Source organism: Taudactylus pleione, unplaced genomic scaffold, assembly GCF_031769625.1.
Source record: "Taudactylus pleione unplaced genomic scaffold, aTauple2 ptg001408l, whole genome shotgun sequence".
In the NCBI taxonomy this organism is placed as follows: Eukaryota; Metazoa; Chordata; class Amphibia; order Anura; family Myobatrachidae; genus Taudactylus; species Taudactylus pleione.
In genome coordinates this window covers 1,338,961-1,361,135 of record NW_028285808.1, presented here as the reverse complement: position 1 = coordinate 1,361,135, position 22,175 = coordinate 1,338,961, and the positions used below count along the sequence as shown (strand labels likewise).

General features: G+C 43.6%; 2 protein-coding genes across 2 annotated transcripts in view; both read right to left on the bottom strand.

Moving 5' to 3' along the window:
• The window catches only part of LOC148442714 (janus kinase and microtubule-interacting protein 1-like), a 144,780-nt gene that overhangs the window by 7,564 nt on the left and 115,041 nt on the right, over positions 1 to 22,175 (bottom strand). Inside the window, exons 9-11 of the mRNA XM_088463576.1 lie at positions 12,621 to 12,749; positions 11,756 to 11,884; positions 10,857 to 10,940 (exon numbers count right to left, since the gene is read on the bottom strand). Coding sequence (XP_088319702.1) covers positions 10,857 to 10,940; positions 11,756 to 11,884; positions 12,621 to 12,749 — 342 coding nt within the window. The remainder of the gene's footprint in view (positions 1 to 10,856; positions 10,941 to 11,755; positions 11,885 to 12,620; positions 12,750 to 22,175) is intronic.
• On the bottom strand, positions 12,670 to 18,582 carry LOC148442716 (uncharacterized). The gene is made up of 2 exons (XM_088463578.1): positions 18,411 to 18,582; positions 12,670 to 12,749 (listed from the first exon to the last, which is right to left on the bottom strand). The coding sequence occupies exons 1-2, from the start codon at positions 18,514 to 18,516 to the stop codon at positions 12,718 to 12,720; spliced, it is 138 nt and encodes a 45-aa protein (XP_088319704.1). The 5' UTR covers positions 18,517 to 18,582; the 3' UTR covers positions 12,670 to 12,717.

Below are 22,175 nucleotides of genomic sequence, written 5' to 3'. Positions count from 1 at the left end.
GAGAGACTCTGCACTAGACTATAGTATAGGCTATTTGGACATGCTAAAACTGGTGCAATGCATGCTGGGATGTGTAAACAGCTGGAGGGCTGCTTATTGGCAACTTCTTGTAGACCGATGTAAAATTGGGTAATACTGTATGTATTTCCCTACATCAGTGTACACATGAGAGGAGCCAACTTAGTCCAAGAGATATAAGGAGGAAAGAAATCCCAAGTGTTTATTTGGTTGGCGGTGCTCCCAAGAGTCAGGGTAATACTATTGTACGTCAAGGAGAGAAAAGACTACTTGCGTCTGGGGCACTCAAAGTTAAATATGGCAATGCTCTAAAATAGGGGTGGGCAATAGGCGGCCCCCCAGATTTTGTAGAACTACACATCCCAGCATCCCCTGCCACAGTTTTGCTATATGGCCAAGCTAAAACTGTTGCAAGGCATGCTGGTATTTGTAGTTCAACAGCAGCTGGAAAGACGCTCATTGCCTACCCCTGCTCTAAAGCTTAACTTTTAGTGTTAATAAAATGAGAGGTATACAACAGTGTTTCTTACTTATCAAGTAACAAAGAGATTTAGTATAATTCGAAGATATAATGAATCCCAAAATAATGGTGAAATATAAAGCAAAAAACTCACAGTAACAAAATTATAAACATTAATCTTATTCCAAGTTTGGTATCTACAGTGAATGAGTTTTATAGGTACAGAAAAGAAATGCAAAATCTCATATGGTCAATAATTCTGTTATCATATATATGAATCCCACACACACAAAAAAAATTATCAGAAATACTGTAGACCTATAAATAGACAGCAGGAAATCTATGGAACCTGGGAGCCCCAGACTCAATATATGTAACAGATCCGGTCACATGATCGACAGTTACCATGTCGATATGTCAAAGTTAGGGTTAGGCCAGTGTTGGCTAACCTTGACACTCCAGCTGTTATGGAACTACATAGCCCAGCATGCACTGCTACAGTTTTGCTATTAGGGCATGCTAAAACTGTGGCAAGGCATGCTGGGATATATGGTTCCACAACAGCTGGAGTGTCAAGGTTAGCCAACACTGGGTTAGGCACTAGAGGGAGGCTTAGGGGTAAGGATTAGGGGGAAATACTCACCACAACGCCACCTGTCTATGCCGGAACTGCTGGTCACCTGAACGCCGAGACCTACAAGACGTCACTGGAGAAGCCAATACCGCCGCGGACCAGGTAAATGACTGCTGGGCAACCAGGGATGTTAGGTCGATATCATGTTGACATGTCATCCGTGAAGACATGACGACTGTGTGGACATTTGACCATGTTGACTTTAAGTTCACCGTTCTCGTGTCGACATACATAACATACCACACCCATAATAATAACCGCACTTTGCAAATGTGCAGCGACACGGATATATCTTAATTTTGTAATATAATGGCAAAGAGTAACAACAGTGTATCAGGCAGTTCTTAATGATAAAGATTTAGATTTCTTAGAACCAACAATAGCTGTATACAGATGCATATGAAACACAGCAGGATCAAATGTGTTTGACTGCCATAAATATACATCAGTTTGTTAGCTCATGCAAGGGAATTGGTATGAAATACCGCCGGCCGCGGTTCGATTCCCGTCAGCGGCAGCGCGACAGGAGCAGAGTGCGACGCAGCGGAAGCCCGACAGCGCTGGAAATCCCGATCGTGGATAGGTAAGTATCCACTAACCTAACCTAACCCCCCTAACCCTCCTTAGAGGTGCCTAACCCCAACTTCCCCCCCCAAGTGCCTAACCCTAATCCCCCCTCTAAGTGCCTAACCCTAACCACCCCCTTCCCCGCTGCCTAAACCTAAGTCCCCCGGGGGGTTGCCTAACCCTAAGCCCCCCCCCGGGGGTGCCTAACCCTCCCTCCAGTGCCTAACCTTAAGTCCCCCCCGGGAGCCCTAAACCTAACCCTCCCCCCCGCGGCTGTCCGCTCGCGGCGCCCGGCATCACTACGATCGTGATGCCAGGCGCCGGTCTCCCGGCGTCGGGGAAATGCGGGCGTCTACATCTAGACGCCCGGCATTTCACCCTTGCCGGGATAAGACAGTCGGGAAGCCGGCTGCCGGTATTTAAGCAGTCGGCTTCCCGATTGCCTCCCCATGCAAGATCTTAGGTGCTTATCAAGGGAAGAGCAGGACGTCCTGTATACAAGAAAAGGAAGATAAATGGCCATACATGTAAGTCCTCCATTCTCTGCTGTCTTGCCATTGATTTGGAAGATGAGGATAGGGGGCAGGTATCAGAATAAGATACACAGATTCTGCTGTCAGCACTCAATGGAAAGGGGAAGTCTTGGTATCAAAAACATTGCAGCAGATCCCATTCCACATGCGCCAATGAGAGGGTGTCAGAACCCGAACTGTATCCCTGTTTAAAGATAAAATACACTTGCCAAGGTTCCGTTGTGGTCGCTGGAGTATCCTTCCTGGCTGTTGGCGTGTATTGCATGGAGTATACAGAGAGTTAAAGTGATCCTCTATTCCTTGGGTGTCGTCTGCTTGCTGGGGTCTGTGATTACTTGGTTTTCTAAACCTGGTTCTGTATGGGTCACATGCTTTAACACTTCCAATGGATTTCATGCAAAGTCTGTTACTAACTGAGCATTGTTGTCTGTGCAACGTTACCTTCAGGTTCTCCCTTGGACTCCTGCCAGATCCTCGCTGTACTTGATATATGCTGTGGACTCTCTTTGCCCGGTTCTGCTACAGATGCTTGACGGCACTAGAGATCCCAGCGCTGCTACTGAACTCTCTGCTGCAATACTAAACCTAACTCTGCTGGTAGTCTCCGCTGTACTACTAGCCTAGCTGTGCTGCCATTTCATGGTCTCTTCATGTTTACCTTCAACTAACAGTTGTCAACTGCATCATAAAAGTTTCTTCACTCCGGACCTCTGACTCGCCTCAGGGCTCAACCCTGCACCTCTTCACACCGGACCTCCGTCACGTTTTGGGGCTCAACCCCAGCACCTCCTCATACCGGATCTCCTTTGCACCTTGGGGCTCAACTCCATACCACATGTCAGTCACGTCCCGGGGCTCTTACCGGATCTTTGTCACGTCTTGGGGGCTCAGCCCCATACCGAATTTTCGTCACCTCACGGAGTTCAACTCTGCACCTGTTAGTTGGTATGATATGAACTTTGTGCTATATGAACTTTAGTTCTTGCGTGGCTATCCTGACACCTGCTTGTTGTGATAATCTGAACTTTGCTTTATGGAGACTTTATGTTTAAGTATCTAGAACTTTTCAGCACAGTCTTGTCTTTGAATAAATCTTGTTTACTTTTAACATTGCGTGCTGATGCTATTTCATGAGAAGGTCATTCCTTAAACCCCCTCAGTTTGTACCACCTGATAAGCCTGTTTCCCCTCAAGAGTCTGTAGCCGTGACAGAGGGTGTTTCAGAAGTAGTAGCCTGTGAATGTAAATAAGCCCCTCCCCTGGCACACCATTCATTCTCACGGTGAGCCACCAGCACTGATGGCGTGCATGCTTCAGGCAAAGGTCCAGTCACGTACCACACACTCTGTCACATGCATTTCATCTCTAACTTCAATCTGCGCTCAAGCAAGCACCCCCCAGACGGCCTCCGCTGCAATTTACTGCCAACTCCCCAGCAAGCCTGCAAATCCAGATTACGGCCTACTAAGCCTACAGGCCTGAATTTCCTACCAACCCCTCTACAAGCAAAGCTAAGGACCACACCACATAAATAAACACATCACCCCAACTACAAGGAAGATGCTCAAGTGAAGCACTTACAATTTGGTGTGCATTTTTAATAAAAATTTCATGTGTATTTTGTATTTCCCCCACTTTTTTATATGTATTGATTTTCCTTCCCAATGAAGCTACTGTACTGTATGCTGTGCACCCAAGATGGCGGACTCTTACCATTTCGTTGGATGAACAATACTTGAATTTGTAGGTATTTGATGTGACCTATGTGTCAGACATGTATTTTGTATTTGCACCACTGTGTCTCTTATTTCTACATATTGTTTATACTACCGTTTACCTCACCTGTTGTGAATGGAATTAATGATAAGGGAAACAGATGAGGATTGTGTATATGTACAGTAATTGGTCTTTCTCATGGTAACCAATATAACTGTACTACGTAAATATTGTACAGTATGTCCTCATTGTAACTATCGTAGTGCGCCACAGTTGAACGCCTCACCTTCAATGTATTATGGGATACTACCTTCAAATATAAAATGCTTTAGGGGTGATTCAATTGTTTAGGGCGCTTGGTGCTAGAATCTACTGCACATGTGCGGGTCTCCGGGAAAATGGCGCCTGTGCCTTATTCTTGGGGACATCTGTATTGTACATGCGCAAGTCACTGGGAAAATGGCCGCCGACATTTTCCCACTGATTTTTGCAGCTCTGCAGCCCTGGCTCGGTACTGCAGAGCAGCACTCTGGAGACTTCGGACAGGTAAGTATAACACTATATGGATGCAGGCTGTGCGGTGTGGGACCCCTGGACCCATTATAGATGCACCTCTAGCTAAATACTAATGGCCGCCTGAACGGAGAAACAATTGCTCTGTCAGGTGCCTATTTGTACAGGCGCCCAGCAGGGGGCCGTGCAGAGCAAATGAATTTGAGTCCAATTGGAGAAAAGCACTATATAAAATTGTACAGCTAGTGAGTACTATCATCAGGAGATGGATAAATTACCAGCTGTTGTGACCGAGGAGGAGGGATATAAACGCACAACTATATGACTTCCAGCCTTTGCACAGATGATTCTGAGAAAATGAAACGTCAATGATTGGGAGATATAGGAGCGCAAAATAAAACCCCAAAATATAGCATAGAAAATTAATGTATATTTATTATTTGTATTACTGGCACTAACACCCTTCGAAACAGCCTGATCATGTTACATAACGTGATCTGAACCAGGTGGCTCAGGCACAAATCCCAGAACCATACCATCCTATGCTGACTGATAGGACAGGTGCCACCTACACCATATAAAGCACATTTCTATGCCTGCAAGATCTCCACTCCCTGATGGTGTAAGCCAGTAAGGCGATAATGAGAAAGATCGCACCTAGCAGTCCATTCATTTATATGGTAATAGTCACACCAATTATATAATCAGTACTGTATCAAACGCAAGATTGCCTCAGATAATTCTATCAGAAAGAAGTCTAGGCTGTTGTAATCATCCCATCCGCTGTCTCATTGTAAATAGTGTGCCAGATACAGTGGAAATACCTTAATAAAAAAGCAATACTAATAAATATATATATATATATATATATATATATATAATATATATCACACACTGCATGATCAGTGCTGGAGGCTTTCCAAACAGATGTACAGTACTAACATACACCTATCTTAAAATTGCACCAAATAGTCCCATTGGCATAAGTATGTATGCCACCAGATGTACAGCTCGAACCGCCAGGATCACGACTGGGGCTGGTAAGTACTTTAAGCCTCCCCTCTGCCCCCCCTAACCCTAATCCTCCCTTAGTGGTGCCTAACCTCCCCCCAGTGGTGCCTAACCCTAACCCCACCTCCCCGCACCCTAAACCTAACCCTCCCGGGGTGGTGCCTAACCCTGGATGCACTTTGTTTTTCAGGTCCTCTCTAGTTGCGGTGGCACTACAAGTCCCAGCACATCCAGTTGACAAGGTGTGCTGGGACTTGTAGTTTCATCTCACCAGGACAGGCAGTCAGTGGCATAGTAGTAGGACCCCCGGACTTCTTACCTTCATGTAAGGTCCAGGTGATTCTGGCTACCAGGGGAAGGAGTGAAGGGCATCTAGACACTATCCCAGGAGGGAAGCCTCCGGGCATCTGTGTCAGCACAGCCGTCACAGTCATCACTGTTTGCTGACCCTGACAGTGTACTTTAGAGGCAGACTGCGTGGGACAACTGGTGAGTGGAACGGAAGAGGAGGTGCCTTGCTCCTTCACTTCACCCAGTGGCGCACCGCCCCTAGCTCTGGTGGCCAGGAGACATGTACTGTATGCTCCCTGGCTGCTTATTACTAGAGCTTCAAGGAAAATTAGTGCGGCAGACAGCCATGCGGATTATTTCTGCTACACTAACCGAGTGGCCGGGGAGCATCCTCTGCATGTCTCCCGGCCGCCAGAAATGTTTATGTAGGCAGCCCCATAACGCTGAAATTATACCGGCCTGGGGGGCAGCCCACCCCTGGTTATGCTTATGCCTCGTTACGCTTAATCTGCGACTATATACAGTTATGCTTATGCCTCGTTATGCTTAATCTGTCACTATATACCGTTATGTTTATGCCTCGTTACGCTTAATCTGCGACTATATACAGTTATGCTTATGCCTCGTTACGCTTAATCTGTGACTATATAACGTTATGCTTATGCCTCGTTACGCTTAATCTGTGACTATATAACGTTATGCTTATGCCTCGTTATGCTTAATCTGTGACTATATACCGTTATGTTTATGCCTCGTTACGCTTAATCTGCGACTATATAACGTTATGCTTATGCCTCGTTAAGTTTAATCTGCGACTATATACAGTTATGCTTATGCGTCGTTACGCTTAATCTGCGACTATATAACGTTATGCTTATGCCTCGTTACGCTTAATCTGCGACTATATAACGTTATGTTTATGCCTCGTTAAGCTTAATCTGCGACTATATACAGTTATGCTTATGCCTCGTTAAACTTAATCTGTGACTATATAACGTTACGCTTAATCTGTGACTATATAACGTTATGCTTATGCCTCATTATGCTTAATCTGTGACTATATACAGTTATGCTTATGCGTCGTTACGCTTAATCTGCGACTATATAACGTTATGCTTATGCCTCGTTATGCTTAATCTGTGACTATATACCGTTATGTTTATGCCTCGTTACGCTTAATCTGCGACTATATAACGTTATGCTTATGCCTCGTTAAGTTTAATCTGCGACTATATACAGTTATGCTTATGCGTCGTTAAACTTAATCTGTGACTATATAACGTTACGCTTAATCTGTGACTATATAACGTTATGCTTATGCCTCATTATGCTTAATCTGTGACTATATACAGTTATGCTTATGCCTCGTTACGCTTAATCTGTGACTATATAACGTTATGCTTATGCCTCGTTATGCTTAATCTGTGACTATATACCGTTATGTTTATGCCTCGTTACGCTTAATCTGCGACTATATAACGTTATGCTTATGCCTCGTTAAGTTTAATCTGCGACTATATACAGTTATGCTTATGCGTCGTTACGCTTAATCTGCGACTATATAACGTTATGCTTATGCCTCGTTACGCTTAATCTGCGACTATATAACGTTATGTTTATGCCTCGTTAAGCTTAATCTGCGACTATATACAGTTATGCTTATGCCTCGTTAAACTTAATCTGTGACTATATAACGTTACGCTTAATCTGTGACTATATAACGTTATGCTTATGCCTCATTATGCTTAATCTGTGACTATATACAGTTATGCTTATGCGTCGTTACGCTTAATCTGCGACTATATAACGTTATGCTTATGCCTCGTTACGCTTAATCTGCGACTATATAACGTTATGCTTATGCCTCGTTAAGTTTAATCTGCGACTATATACAGTTATGCTTATGCCTCGTTAAACTTAATCTGTGACTATATAACGTTATGCTTATGCCTCGTTACGCTTAATCTGTGACTATAACACGTTATGCTTATGCCTCATTATGCTTAATCTGTGACTATATACAGTTATGCTTATGCCTCATTACGCTTAATCTGTGACTATATAACGTTATGCTTATGCCTCGTTATGCTTAATCTGCGACTATATACAGTTATTCTTATGCCTCGTTATGCTTAATCTGTGACTATATACAGTGATGCTTATGCCTTGTTATGCTTAATCTGTGACTATATAACGTTATGTTTATGCCTTGTTATACCTAATTTGTGACTATATACAGTTATGCTTATGCGTTGTTACGCTTAATCTGTGACTATATACAGTTATGCTTATGCGTCGTTATGCTTAATCTGTGACTATATACAGTTATGCTTATGCCTCGTTATGCTTAATCTGTGACTATATACAGTTATGCTTATGCGTCGTTACGCTTAATCTGTGACTATATAACGTTATGCTTATGCCTGGTTATACCTAATTTGTGACTATATACAGTTATGCTTATGCCTCGTTACGCTTAATCTGTGACTATATAACGTTATGCTTATGCCTCGTTATGCTTAATCTGTGACTATATACAGTTATGCTTATGCCTCGTTACGCTTAATCTGTGACTATATAACGTTATGCTTATGCCTCATTATGCTTAATCTGTGACTATATACAGTTATGCTTATGCCTCGTTACGCTTAATCTGTGACTATATACAGTTATGCTTATGCCTCGTTACGCTTAATCTGTGACTATATAACGTTATGCTTATGCCTCGTTACGCTTAATCTGTGACTATATACAGTTATGCTTATGCCTCGTTACGCTTAATCTGTGACTATATAACGTTATGCTTATGCCTCGTTACGCTTAATCTGTGACTATATAACGTTATGCTTATGCCTGGTTATACCTAATTTGTGACTATATACAGTTATGCTTATGCCTCGTTATGCTTAATCTGTGACTACATACAGTTATGCTTATGCCTCGTTACGCTTAATCTGTGACTATATACAGTTATGCTTATGCCTCGTTACGCTTAATCTGTGACTATATAACGTTATGTTTATGCCTGGTTATACCTAATTTGTGACTATATACAGTTATTCTTATGCCTCGTTATGCTTAATTTGCGACTATATACAGTTATTCTTATGCCTCGTTACGCTTAATCTGCAATTATATACCGTTATGCTTAATCTGCGACTATATACCAATTACTTTGTGACACAGAACACTGATCCTAACTACCTAGTACACTAAAGACACAAAATTGAGAAACAAGTAGCAAAATTTAGAAAAAGTGCACACTCTCAGGTATAAAGGGAAAAAACTGGTCCGAAACGAGTGACCCGCGCCGTGCATCGTTCTGCTATTTATACTAGTTCCTTCCCAACAAAAAAAGAAAAAAAACTATTCCTAAGTACCTAGTACACGATGGGTCTCATTCAGAGCTGTACGCTATTCTGATGTTCGCGTATCGAGCAGTTATTGGAGGACTGTGCATGCGTATCAGCCACATTGCACACGCGCAGCAAATAAATTGCAATTACGGATGCAGTGAGGATTCAATCGCAAGTGATTGACTGGAAGCAAACGTTTCGTGAGAGGTAACCCTACAGCTACTCAGCACGGCTGCGGGAACTGAGACGCTGGAGCCATTTTTTTCACTGCGCACGGGATCGGTGACGCAGGCTGCAACACGCCTCAAAAATGGTCACATCACGCCTAAGGTATTTACCACCACTCCCCATTACTTCCCACGACTGCTCCATGCCTGTCAATCACACTGCAAGCAAAAGTCGCTGGAATGTACTTTGACCCATGCGCAGTGCGCTAATCGCCGATATAGCTCAACTGCAAATATATCACCATTGCATACATCAGGCTCACTGAGCAGAGTTATTCTGCCCATGAACGCTGAAAGCCAAGCCTTCAGAGTAACCAGGTATGGTCATTACACATTACCGAGTATTATTATTAACCAACTAAGGCCCGTATTCAATTAGTTTCGTACCCGCGATACTTTTTCGCATTCCGGACTTTTCAACTACATTGCGTATTTTAGCTGCAAAAACTTATCGTGCGCGCCCCCGCTATTCACCTTATTCAATTCCAAAACACGCGAAAACGCAACCCGGCTAATGCAAACCCGACGAAAAGTGCTGTCAGATTTGGGGAAACCAGCCTGACACTCCCTAAAAGATGCACTAACATTGGGGATCCCCCGAATAGCCCTAATAAAGCTAGCAGTCAAATTTGGGGTACTTGAACATGGGTGAAAGCATGGTTTGTCGATAAAGTAAAGTTTAAAAAAAAAAAAAACGCACCACAAGCAAGCACCTGCAATCCAAAAAACACCTCAACCCTACTTGCAGACCCCCGCTAAAGTCTATTTTCACTACTTTTTAAATTTGTACCCCCACTTTGCACTTTTCGGCTCCTTTTACAAAGCCTTTTTTTGGGGGAGTTCCTCTATTTTTTTTTTAAGGGATTTTTTTACGCAGTTATCCTTTGGGGGGGCTGCTCCTAGGGTGCAGAGTGGTTCCCCCACCTTCGCACCCCAAAATAGCGATTTTGAACTTCTTTTCACCGCCTATTCTGAGGCAAAACTTTTTTGCCTATTACATTGCATTTCGTTTTTGCATACGCGAAAAGCCGATGGAATTGAATACGGCGATACTTTTCAGACAGGCGAAAAGTCGCAATCGGCAAAACTTTTTTGCGGATCTCAGCTTTTCGCATCTAATTGAATACGGGCCTAAATGTTCTACTAAAAAAATAAACAGAGCAGGTTGGCAGAGAACTATCTCTGACTGCAATTCAGAAGCAGCACAAGGTGAGGCCAATTTAATATATAAAAGTAGAAAAATCCCCATTATTTGAAAGAAATCAGAACAGGAGGTAGTTTTCAAAAGTTATCTTCAATTGTATTTTGTCCTTTTTTATCGCTCGGTTACAAGATCAGATGAAAAAATACCTTTTCTTTTTTTTTGGGCCGTCAATCCTTTATTTTTAGAAGAAAATTAAATGCAAGATATATAAGAGAATGAGCTTTCTCTTACAAATATACAGCCCACCACCAAGCTACAAGGATGGACACCACGCTGCACAGAAGCACGCACACCGGCTTATGGAGAGACCGCTCGGCACATTTTACCTGTCCTTTCTCAGACAAAGAGTTTTCCAAGTCTTCGATCTTCGCCTGGCACCGGAGCAGGTCAACTTGTAACTGTTCCCGAGTCTGTGGGGCGAGAAATGCCGACCAGTGAGCCAAAGGCAACACCTGTACATAACTTCTTAGGGCCTAATTCAGCAGCGTACGCAATTTCGATCGCAGCTGCAATTTCACACCGAATGCAGCTGCGAAAATATTCTAATGTCTGCCAAAGCACATCCGGCATAGGGACGCCTACTGCTTTCTCATATTCGTCCAACCTCGCGTCTCTGCAAATACATCGGTACCATCGACGCACGTCGGCCCGTCACGCAGATTTACCTCAGGTCTGACCGGCCGCAGAAACTGCAAGACTCATGCATGCGGTGAGTACTCCAGCTGCGTCTACAATCGCAGTGTCTAATTTATGCACACCCATGAAACGGGGATCAGACGGGCAGGCACGCCTGCGTTACGCATGCGCAATAGAGAACAATTGCTCGACTGCGTCCGTAATCGCTATTGCCTACGCTGCTGAATCAAGGCCCTTTTTTCTCCTTTAATACGTGATACATGAACGTGAATACAAGACAACTGGACGGACAATGTGAATAATACTGATCTGTATCATGTCACACTATTTGGGAACGTCTAGGTTGAAGTAGAGGTAACTGAACCACTAGTCCAGTCTATTTGTACATATAACACTTGCTTAACCGGAGCTATAATTGCCATGGATGGCGGATTGTGACATGACACTTCTTATATACAGCAAACTGTACATTCACCCTTCAATGATTACTGAATCTGAGAAGATAGAGGATTTATGACAGGGCTATGTATCACAGGAAAGGGATTTGTGCCATGACGGAGAGAATAAGCTGTACAGAAATGAAAGTTACTCGCGCTTCTCTTTCCGCGTCCAGCGTTCCTCCCACTTGCTCTTGGAGTAAGGCATATGCCCTCTGCAGGGCCTGGTACTCTCGCGTCAGCTGGCGAAACCTTAAGTCAGCTTCTTCTTTAGGGGTACTCTTTAAAAAAAAAAAAATATGCAACAAAGTATTTTTGAATTATTATTCATGCTACTGTAATTCTGGGACATCGCTGATTTACAATGTGTCACATTTCAGAAGCATGACCAGACTGCGCTTTGCCGACGTTCCCTATATCATGGTAGGGAAAACGTGCCTTTGCTGGGTCACACATCAAACACAACATATAGGGCTGACGTGACCTCAGAGACAGTTTAGAACCGGTTACTATATTAGCCACAGATTTCTGCCGATACCACAGTGACAACAGAGAGCAAAGAAAACACAGGCCGCTGTGCTAAAATAATGATGTCATATTTCGAAAAATAATTGTGACAGTTTATTTCATTATATGAAATCGTATTTGTTCTTTGAACTACTTCAAAACATCGATCAGGGAGTTTATCCACCTGTCACAGTAAAATTCTGTTATGTGAAGATTTATGTTAAATAATTTTACAAATGGACCCTGAAATAGTGATCACGAACGATAACTATGGTAAATCAAGTATCCACAAAACCCAGGATGGAACATGGACGTAGTAAATGATAACTGAAAGAAGCCCTCCCTGCCCAGATCCGGAGGTCCATTTATTTGTTAATCCCATATTTTGCTGACTATAACTATAACTCACTAACATCCAGAAACTGTAATCTGTACCCATAACGCACAGTGCACATAAAAAACATTCATGCTGAGGAACATGACATTAATCATACACGGACTAGAACTTACGTCTTCGATGTCTTCTTCAGGCGTTGCTGGTGTCCTATCTGTTTTATCGGTGGTGTATGAGGCGACTGAAGAGGTTTCGGAATCAACGGATTCTTCGTCAAATCCAAAAAACGTCTCCACAACATGCCTCTAAAAACGAGAGCTGGTTATAGCCTGCGGCGTGAGGAGATGCTATATGCACTAAAACAATTACCTTCCTTTCACAAACCTAATGCCTTAATGTCTTCCAAATTAATCAAATGTATTTACATTTCTGCTGCATCATTGTGGTCAACTATGCAATACAATTTTAAAAAAATATGGCAACATGCGCTAAGCAAATAAGGGAACATTTTTTTTTTAAACCTGCATCAACAATAAATATAAAAAAAACCCAAAAAACTTCTTTTAGTAAAACAGACTATAATGTACAGTATGGTCTACAAAAACGGTATACGTACTGAATGTCGGCATTGTGAATGTCAATTTTAGGATGATTTTAGGGTTAGTATCAGCAATATTCACCGGTCATACGGGCATCTGCACACACGACTTGCTGCCAGTTGACATTGAAAAGGTCGACATGTGTACCTCCCAACCATGTCGACATTCTGAACGTCAACAAATTGTACCACACCCTACAAAGATGACCTAAAGGTGGACATACTTACATGTATTATCGATGCAATTCTCAAAATGCACCAGCCACACAGCAAGAAAATAGTTGTTTTGATAGTGTTGGTCAAATATTTTACCTAATTACATTAATTAAAACAAATGATAATATGATAAGTGTCATTGGTTTTCTACTGGATACTGGCCAAATGTACACAGAGATCATCAGCAGAAAGGTGTTTCTAAATTAACACAGTACAGCTGTGTCCCATGTCCCATGGCGTCCTGTTATGCAATGTTTTTCCTTTCCACGGTGTCATTACAGACAAGCAGTAATTAGTGAGTGCCAACCACATCATGTGTGTACCTCCTACTGTAAGTTAGCAATATATTACACCTGGCACAGGGGACCCAGAAAAGGCACAAGTCAGATAAGACCCCGTCACATCCTGCAATTCCTTATCTGCAATAATAGGCAAGTTCTTACTGAGGACAAGTAAGGACACTATCACAGAGGTGCTTAAACGCGGTCCTCAAGGCTCCCCAACAGTTCAGGTTTTAGACTTATCCATGGCTGAGCACAGGTGGCTTAATTAGTGCCTCAGTCAATTTAATTTCACCACCTGTGCTCAACCATAGATCGCTCTAATGGTGCGTACACACGGTACGATCAGTCAGCCATAACGATATCGCTGATTGATCACACTGCACCTTCCCGGTGTGCTGGATGATCGTTATCGTTCATCCAGCACACCACCAACAACAGGCCAGCGACCCACCAGACCATTAGATGTGTGTACTGCAATGCAAGGACCCATATATATTAGGATGTGCAGCCCAGCCCCTCCCATTTCCTGTGTGTGTGTAATTAAGGTACATTCTGAAGGTGAGACCCCTTCTTTGGGCTAGCACTCTTCCTGCCTGCCCCAGGTGATTTTAACTGGTATGGGTCCTTGCATTGCAGTACACACATCTAATGGGCTCTATGATAGGTAAGACCTAGATAAATTAATTAGTGTGTTAGTATTAGAGATGTTAGGGACCCACCTGTATAAGGTTCACCGTGACATGGTAGGTGGGCAAACATCTTTGGCCAAACATGTACTAAGAAACCTTACATTTAAAACCATGTTAATTATTGCAGTCTATTATAGATAATTTGATCATTTGTATTCTTAGTGCTTATAGTGTGCACCTGCTCCTCCCCCCCCCCCCCTCTCCTTTTTGCTGTAGAACTACTGGTCTCGGCATGGTAGCACCTATTATCATGTTTAATATTAGGATGTGCAGCCCAGCCCCTCCCATTCACTGATATAAGGGGCAGACACTGGCTACAGCCAGTCAGTTAACAGCAGACCACAGCAATGGTACCAATAGAACCCACACACCAGTTCACAGATGGGGTATGACTGGCAATCTTAATTTAATCAAAGCTGGAAAGCTCTACAGCAGTGATTCCCAACCTAGGTCCCACTAACAGTCCTGGTTTTAGTGATATCCATGCTTAAGCACAGATGGATAAATCAAAATAAGTAAGGTACTAATTAAGTCACCTGTGCTCAACTATGGCTATCCTTAAAACCTGGACTGTTAGTGTGCCTTGAGGACTGTGGGTGAGAACCCTGCTCTACAGTATTCATAACTCACCACCTGAAGGCAATATGGGCCAACATCTTGGTGCCATACTTGTGATCCCTAGGCCAGTTCCTTGTCCAGATGATTCCTAATTTTCTGATGGCAAATGGTGAGCACACTACATACTGTAGATACACCTAATAGAGTGTCACTGCTCTGTGTATGCACTTTATCTGAAGAGATAACTTTTACAATACATTGTCTGACAAAGCAATCGGCACTGTGGGCAGTAATGAATTTTCAGCTAGAGTAGTGATAGAATTCATCGCACTCAGGGCCTGATTCAGACCCGTTCGCTAGATGCATATGCTCGTTCCCAGCATATGCAAATTAGGCAAAGTGATGGCAAGGCAGGCGATCGCACGGCAAGGCTTTACAAGCACACCCACTATGTCCTGGCGTGCAATCGCTTTGTGTATGCAGACGCCCACCAGCCTGTCTTGTGCACGTCATCTCCAGGAAGTGTATGTAACCATCGGTACATCGGGTAACATCAGATGCATTCGCAGCACTTGAGGTTGACTATACCCTACCGCAAGCAGTACAGTGTAAAATTCAACCAGGTGACATGTACTATGACGCTGCCTGTTAATTATGCACGCCTCTGAAACGGCGTAAGTCGCTCATGCATGCCTGCGTTCGCACCTCCACTCCCCTGTTTCTAGTGGCCTGCCCCTGTCACCACTCACAAATGGCTTGTCCTGTCACTCATTTAGCTGGGCTGTCTATGCTCGGCGAGCGTACGCTTCCCAATCGCTCGGACTAGTTCGCGCACTGCGATGCATACGCACATTGCGAACCATCACCAGCTACGAGCGAACGCTTCTTAGCGACCGGTTCTGAATCAGGCCCTCAGATCAATTTGACAGACTGAAGTGAATTTTTGCTTTCTACTCCCCAAATTCCTTTTATCATCTCCTATTAATCTAATGCAGTAGTGATAATCCTCAAAGAGGCTTAGGTGTGTGTGGTCCGATGGCAACGCAAGCACAAAACCGGAATATCCCATCATTGGGGAGGGTCGTGGTGAAGTTCAAAAATACGATGAGAGCAGGCGGTGGAGTAGCAGACAAAGGGGGGAGATGCATCAAGTCTCAGGCAGTGATAAAGTGGAAAAGTTGCCCAAAGCAACCAATCAGCTTCTGTCATTTCAAAGTCAGTGCTAGATACATGACAGTTAGAAGCCGATTGGTTGTTTTGGGCAACTTCTCCACTTTATCACCTTCCAAGGTTTGAAACATCTTCCCCAAACTCCCTAAAGCTGGGTACACACTACACAATACGACCCCGCGATGTGAAGTAACGATACATCACACGTGCCATACACACTGCACGGCCTGGCGTAAGATGGTGCGATGTGTCGTTACATGCTGCATGTAACAGCACCTGGTTGTCCATTGCGGAACACCAGATAGGACGATATGATGAACGACCGTAGTCAACGACGGATCGGATGTGAACATAGGGCCTGATTCAGACCGCTCGCAAGCGGGTCAATGGTCCCCCACTGCGCATGCCAGAGCCGGCGTGCTCATGCGCGAGACCCGGCCAGCGACGGGTGCTCCATCGCTACGGGTCTCGCACCAAAGCGGGGCAGCTGTTGACTGTGATTGACAGCTTGCCCAGTTTTGAAACGGGCAGGGGGGGGGTGGCTGGCCAAACGGAGGCGTACCCGAAGGAACGGCTGCCGTTTGGGGGCGGCCCCACTGACATCACGAGTGATGTCAGTGGGTGAGCTTTCGGCTCTATTAGAGCCGAAAGTTCACTGGTGCTTGCGGGAACGAGACCCTACCACAAGGGTCTCGTCGCAAGCCACGATGGTCGCGACGATCACCTGGCCGCTCGCTAAAGCTGTGGGTGGTCACCCTCAGCTTAACGAGCGGCCAGGAGGCAGTCTTTAAAAAAACAAAACAGGGACGCCCTGATTCAGAGAGTCCGGCTCTGAATCAGGCCCACTGCACGGATCTGTACGATATATATTGTGTACATGGCTTAACGCAGGGATAGATTGACCATAGGCTGTACCGGGACTGTTCTTGGTAGGCTGGAGGCAACATTATGTCTTTTATTAGGGTTTTTTTTTTTATTCAATGCTTTTATTTTTATTTTTTTTTCAGGACTGGCCAAAATCATTTTTTCAAAAAAGTCTGTTTCTCATTACACTGCGAGGGCAGAATGACGTCTTTCTTATCGTGCGCGAATAAGAGCTTTCCTGCATCCTGCCCGGTTCCCTTTGTAGAAGCTGTTGTGGCAGCAACATTTTTAGGGTGCAGTTACCCCTCTCTGGCTATTCTGGGCTCAGTAATAACCTAGCACTTTGTACTGAACATTCTAGACACCCCTCTACATGAGACCAAAGTTTACATAGTGAATGACTCATCCTCCAGGTCTCCACCTCCCAATGTAGCCACAGGCATTTTCCCCTGCAAAAGCAGCAATTCTTTAAATTATGATGTATCAATTGTTCCCCACACCTCTAAAAATTGGCCAGGGCCATCTTTACCTACTGTTCATAAATATTCATTGACATCACAGTTATCTCGATGTATAATAATAATACTGTGTAATATGTTGCCATTTTACAAATAAATGATAAGAAAAAGTAGAAATAATGAGGTCTGTTTAGAGAACAATATAGATGCCATACAAGTACTGTGACCTGGAAATTACAAAAATCAGTTAGCCGAATCTCATGCATAGAAAAAAGGACACTCAATAATTGCTTTAGGAGGAGGAGGAGGAGGAGGAGGAGGAGGAGGAGGAAGAAAGCCAACAGCATTTCAAGCAATGTCTTTCACAAGAGTGTGTACGGGGATTACCTGCGTACTCAACCTGTTACAATGCCTCATGCAAACAAATCAATATTACCCAACAAAGCAAGTGAAGTGCACCAGAGTGTCCGTCACCAACACACAATAAGACGTGGCCGGAACAATACACAGCCTAGAAAACATTTAGGCACTTGCATTGTGTGAATAAGTAGCAGCAACAATTGCAACTGACTGATGACGGCTTGTTGTGATCAGTGCAAAACGTTGGCAGTGTATTATATAAGGAGGCAGTGTATTATATAAGGACGTTATGACCATGAATACACTTCTGCAATGAATGCCATGAACTACTACTGACCCAACCCCATCACTGGCCACCTGCATCTCCTCTCTAGGCTTCTCCCAGGGAGGAGACGATCAAAGTCGTCTTATTCCAAATCATCACATTCCACTAAGTGCACTTTGTCGATAAACTGAATTGGTGGCTCAACGATCAACTAAAACAGCAACAGCAGCCCTCTGTACTCCTGTAGGATAGCATACCATACATCATATACAGTACACACACACAAATATCTAGGAGAGCCGGGCGTTTAAATTAAATTCATTGACAGTACTACAAAATGTGCCAATATATTCAGTGGAAACGTATTTAAAAAGGCGAGGCACCCTTGCCACATAAAAGAGTAGCAGATAGGAAAACAAAAAATATCTACGAAGCACATCAAAAATTTACATCCTAAAAGGAACCTAGAAGAGAAATGTCACAACTCCTGCAGTGCTTCCTTACCGTCGTGTTTGTAGGTCAGCTCCTGGCATCCAGAAAAATACAGGCACACTAGAGCACACAGGCATATGAAGAAGGAGAAGTACAATATAAGTAGGAAATCTTCCATTGCCGGAGACAGAACAGCGGCCACTTCTGTTCCCCTTAATGTATTCCGGCTATTAGTCTGCTCGGTTACACGCACTCCTGAACTGGACTGAGGTAGGACTTGCACAGCCTCACTCCAACGCTGCAAATCATTTGCACACTGAACGCCCAGGGTGCATATTTTAAAAGGCTGATTTTCTGAAAGCCAGCCAGTTCCAGCAATGCTTATGACAATATCATAGAGCAGCCCTTCCTCATCTGAACTGGGCGCAGGTAGTCCCTAGTCTATTCCCCATGTGAGGTCTGTACAGCTAGCAACAGTAACCTGGACTCAGCGATTACAAACAGGGAAACTAAATATACACTAAAAAGAAACCCCAAGTACAATTCAATAACCTTCACAGTTCATTAAAGAAACATTTAAAAAAGGTGTAAAATCTAAACAGTGGCTTCATACAATGTGCTGGATAATATGCGAATTTGGCCAGAGTAAAAAAATACAGCTAGGACATCGTGAGACTATACTTTCCCAACATTAATGAAAATCCCGTCTCTTACTTTTTACAAAAGCAAAAAGGAAAACTAGACAAAAACCAAGCCTATTTATCAAAATGAGCAGTTGTGCAATAGCTAAAATACTAAGTTAAAAAAAAAAATGTTTGCCAGAACACTAAGAAAACTATAGGTGGAGATGTATCATTAGTTATTGCTTCTCGAAATTTAACAAAAAAAATCTGACTAGGGCAGCTGAGTGACCCTCAGTCCCCTGGCACTATGCCCCAGGGTCACTCATGCGTACTGCACAGGAAACCGGGACTTTGGCTTCCAGTAGCAGGTTTTTTTTTTTTACAAAGTAAAAGAAAATAGAATGTTAAAAAATAATTATGTAAAAATAAAAACCATCGCCTGTTATCACCATCAGGATCGGTATAGAATACCGCCGGACCCTAACCTCCCCCCCAAGTGCCTAACCGTAACCCCCCTGTAAGTGCCGCCCTAAACCTAACCCCCCCTTCCCCGCAGCCTAAACCCAAGTCTCCTGGGGGGGGGTGCCTAACCCTAACCTCCCCCAGGGGTGCATAACACTAATCATCCCTTCCCCTAGCCTAAACCTAACCCTCCCGGGGGGGGGGGTACCTAACCCTAAGGCCCCCCCAGGAGCCCCTAACCTAACCCTCCCCCCGCGGCTGTCTGCTCGAGTTTACCTTCGATCAGTATGCCGGGCGTCGGGCTCCCGGCATAGGTAAAATGACATGCGTTGGGATTTTGGCGTCTGTCATTAGACCCCTGCCGGGATTAGACAGTCGGGGAAGCCGGCGGCCGGCATTTTCGACCATCGGCTTCCAGACTGCATCCCATCACCATCATGAGATTGTTATACATGTAACGCCGCTGTCCTACTTAACTAGGCTACCGCTAAAAGCAGCTGCCAGTACAGGTAATCGTTACTGCCGGATGCTCGGCTTGTTATATATCGAGAAGCCATATATTTTGCAAAAACACCACTTTTTACTGGATCTAGGTCTCTTCTCCCTATGATGAATAGACTCTAAAGTCATTAACATTTAAACACTAATATTAATGACTAATATATAAACACTATTAATAATTTGTTTTAAGATCTTTACAGTTGTCCATCTCCCCCCATCTGAGATGTACAGTTTGATTCTAGCCACAAGTGACAATGACAAGCATAGGGTGAGATAGTACAACACCGTGCAGGACATGGTATGAAAGTCAATTACAGTACATAATGAGGCAACAGAAAACAAACAAACGTATTGACCTCTAGAGGCAAAACAGCTTCTCGCATCTGGTTTCCTACATGCTTTTTTCACTTTCTCTAAGAAGATACAAACACGGATATGTTATAGCTGCTACACTGTACCTATCTGTTCTCAGGGGGTTTGTGTCTACAAAAAATGACACAAAGCAAAATGGTAGAAAACAGCACATTTCGGGGTCTATTTATCATACCAGATTTTCAGTCAAAACTAAAAAAATAAAACATTTTCAGAGGCTAGCCGCATTGTTTCGGTAGCATTTATTATGTCCCATATCCGCTGCAAACCCTTCTGCTATTGAATGCAAAGGCAGTGCCCATAGTTGGGCAATTTACCAAGCTCCAAACTTGGCGCCGGTATCTAGAGATGGCGTTAGCCCTTTGTAACCTATGGGCTACAGTTTAACATCTCTTTTTTTGGAGGGGGATAGGAAGGATCCCTCCTCATCGGACCATAAGTCTGCATGAGCAGCTCAATGGCCACACATGCCCATTACCCATGATGAGTTTGTGCCGGGCACCAGTAGCTCGCGGTCATAATTTCGGTAGCTCGGAGTCAACTATGAGGAAGTGACCTCTGATGTGCGCTCCCCTGTGGCATCGACGCCATGGGTGGAGCCACGTGGAAGCGTGTCAGGTGATTGCTACGGCAATCACCTGACGCGCTGCCCTGTGGCTCTACCCATAGCATTATAGCCACGACAGAGCGGCACAATACATGACGGACACCGCAAGTGACACCCGCACAGCACTGCCTGGATTTAATTAACTTGATAAGGCAAGGCATTTCTCCAGAATAAGAGCCTGCAGTATTACAAAGTGAGTTGCTAGACCACTTAACGTGGACCCACTACAGATTTTCTTTTCTACAATTTTAGTAGCTCTTCAGGTTTCATTTATCTGGAGTAGCTCACACCCCAATTAAGGTTGGCGACCACTGGGGTAAGCTCTCTCTTTACAGCTTACTCTCATCAGAGCCAGTGTCCCGGTAAGAGGAACTTGATAAATGCCATGACAAAATCCTTTATTACATTAATCAATAAGCAATAATTACTGGGGGACAATTTCTAAGATTGATAAATCGGCCCTTAAAGTTAAAAAACAGCAAGGGTTAGTTTTCTAGTGCAATAAACACCTTACAATACGTGTAATATAATTACATTTATTGTCTAATATTCAAAATTATTTTTTTATTGTCCTTTAGGAAATCTGATCTTCATGCTTCCGGATTAATGGCTCTATTACACCTTCCTCACAGATATATTTGTCTGGCTGTAATCCATCTCTTGCCCTTGGGTGATGATAAAGCAATTTCCTGCACCTGAATCTGGCCTAGCAGTGTGACATATCTATCATTCTCCAAGCACTTCAGCTGGGAATCGCTGGCGGAGTGAGACAGGTTAAACCATTCTCAGTAATATTATTCAGATTAGCAGAACAGAGGCAATCAAGATGGCACTGATCATATTAATCACACTATCTGTGATGATAGAGAGGTCACTTGTAATAGACAGGACATTTAATAAGGTAATCCTGAAAGCCGCTATATAAATAACTGAAAGCTTATAGACCAATAACTTCTCAAATAGTGAAAAAAAAAATCACCAAATATAAATAATTCAACTTGGATGTGAATTAAATAGCCACATTTATTAATATCCACCATAACCATCTATAGCATAGATATTTGTATTTAGATCTATACATACTTCCCCACTCTCCTGGAACCTTCGAGAGACTAAAACATTTTCAGGGAGTCACTCTGGTTCCCCGAATAGTGGGTGATCCTCCCGCATTCCGTCCACTTTCTAGTGTAGTGGACAAGATAGGGAGAATAATGCGGTAAATTGTAGATTCATGGGAAAGAGGAGGGGTCAATAATGCAATTTTATAATAAT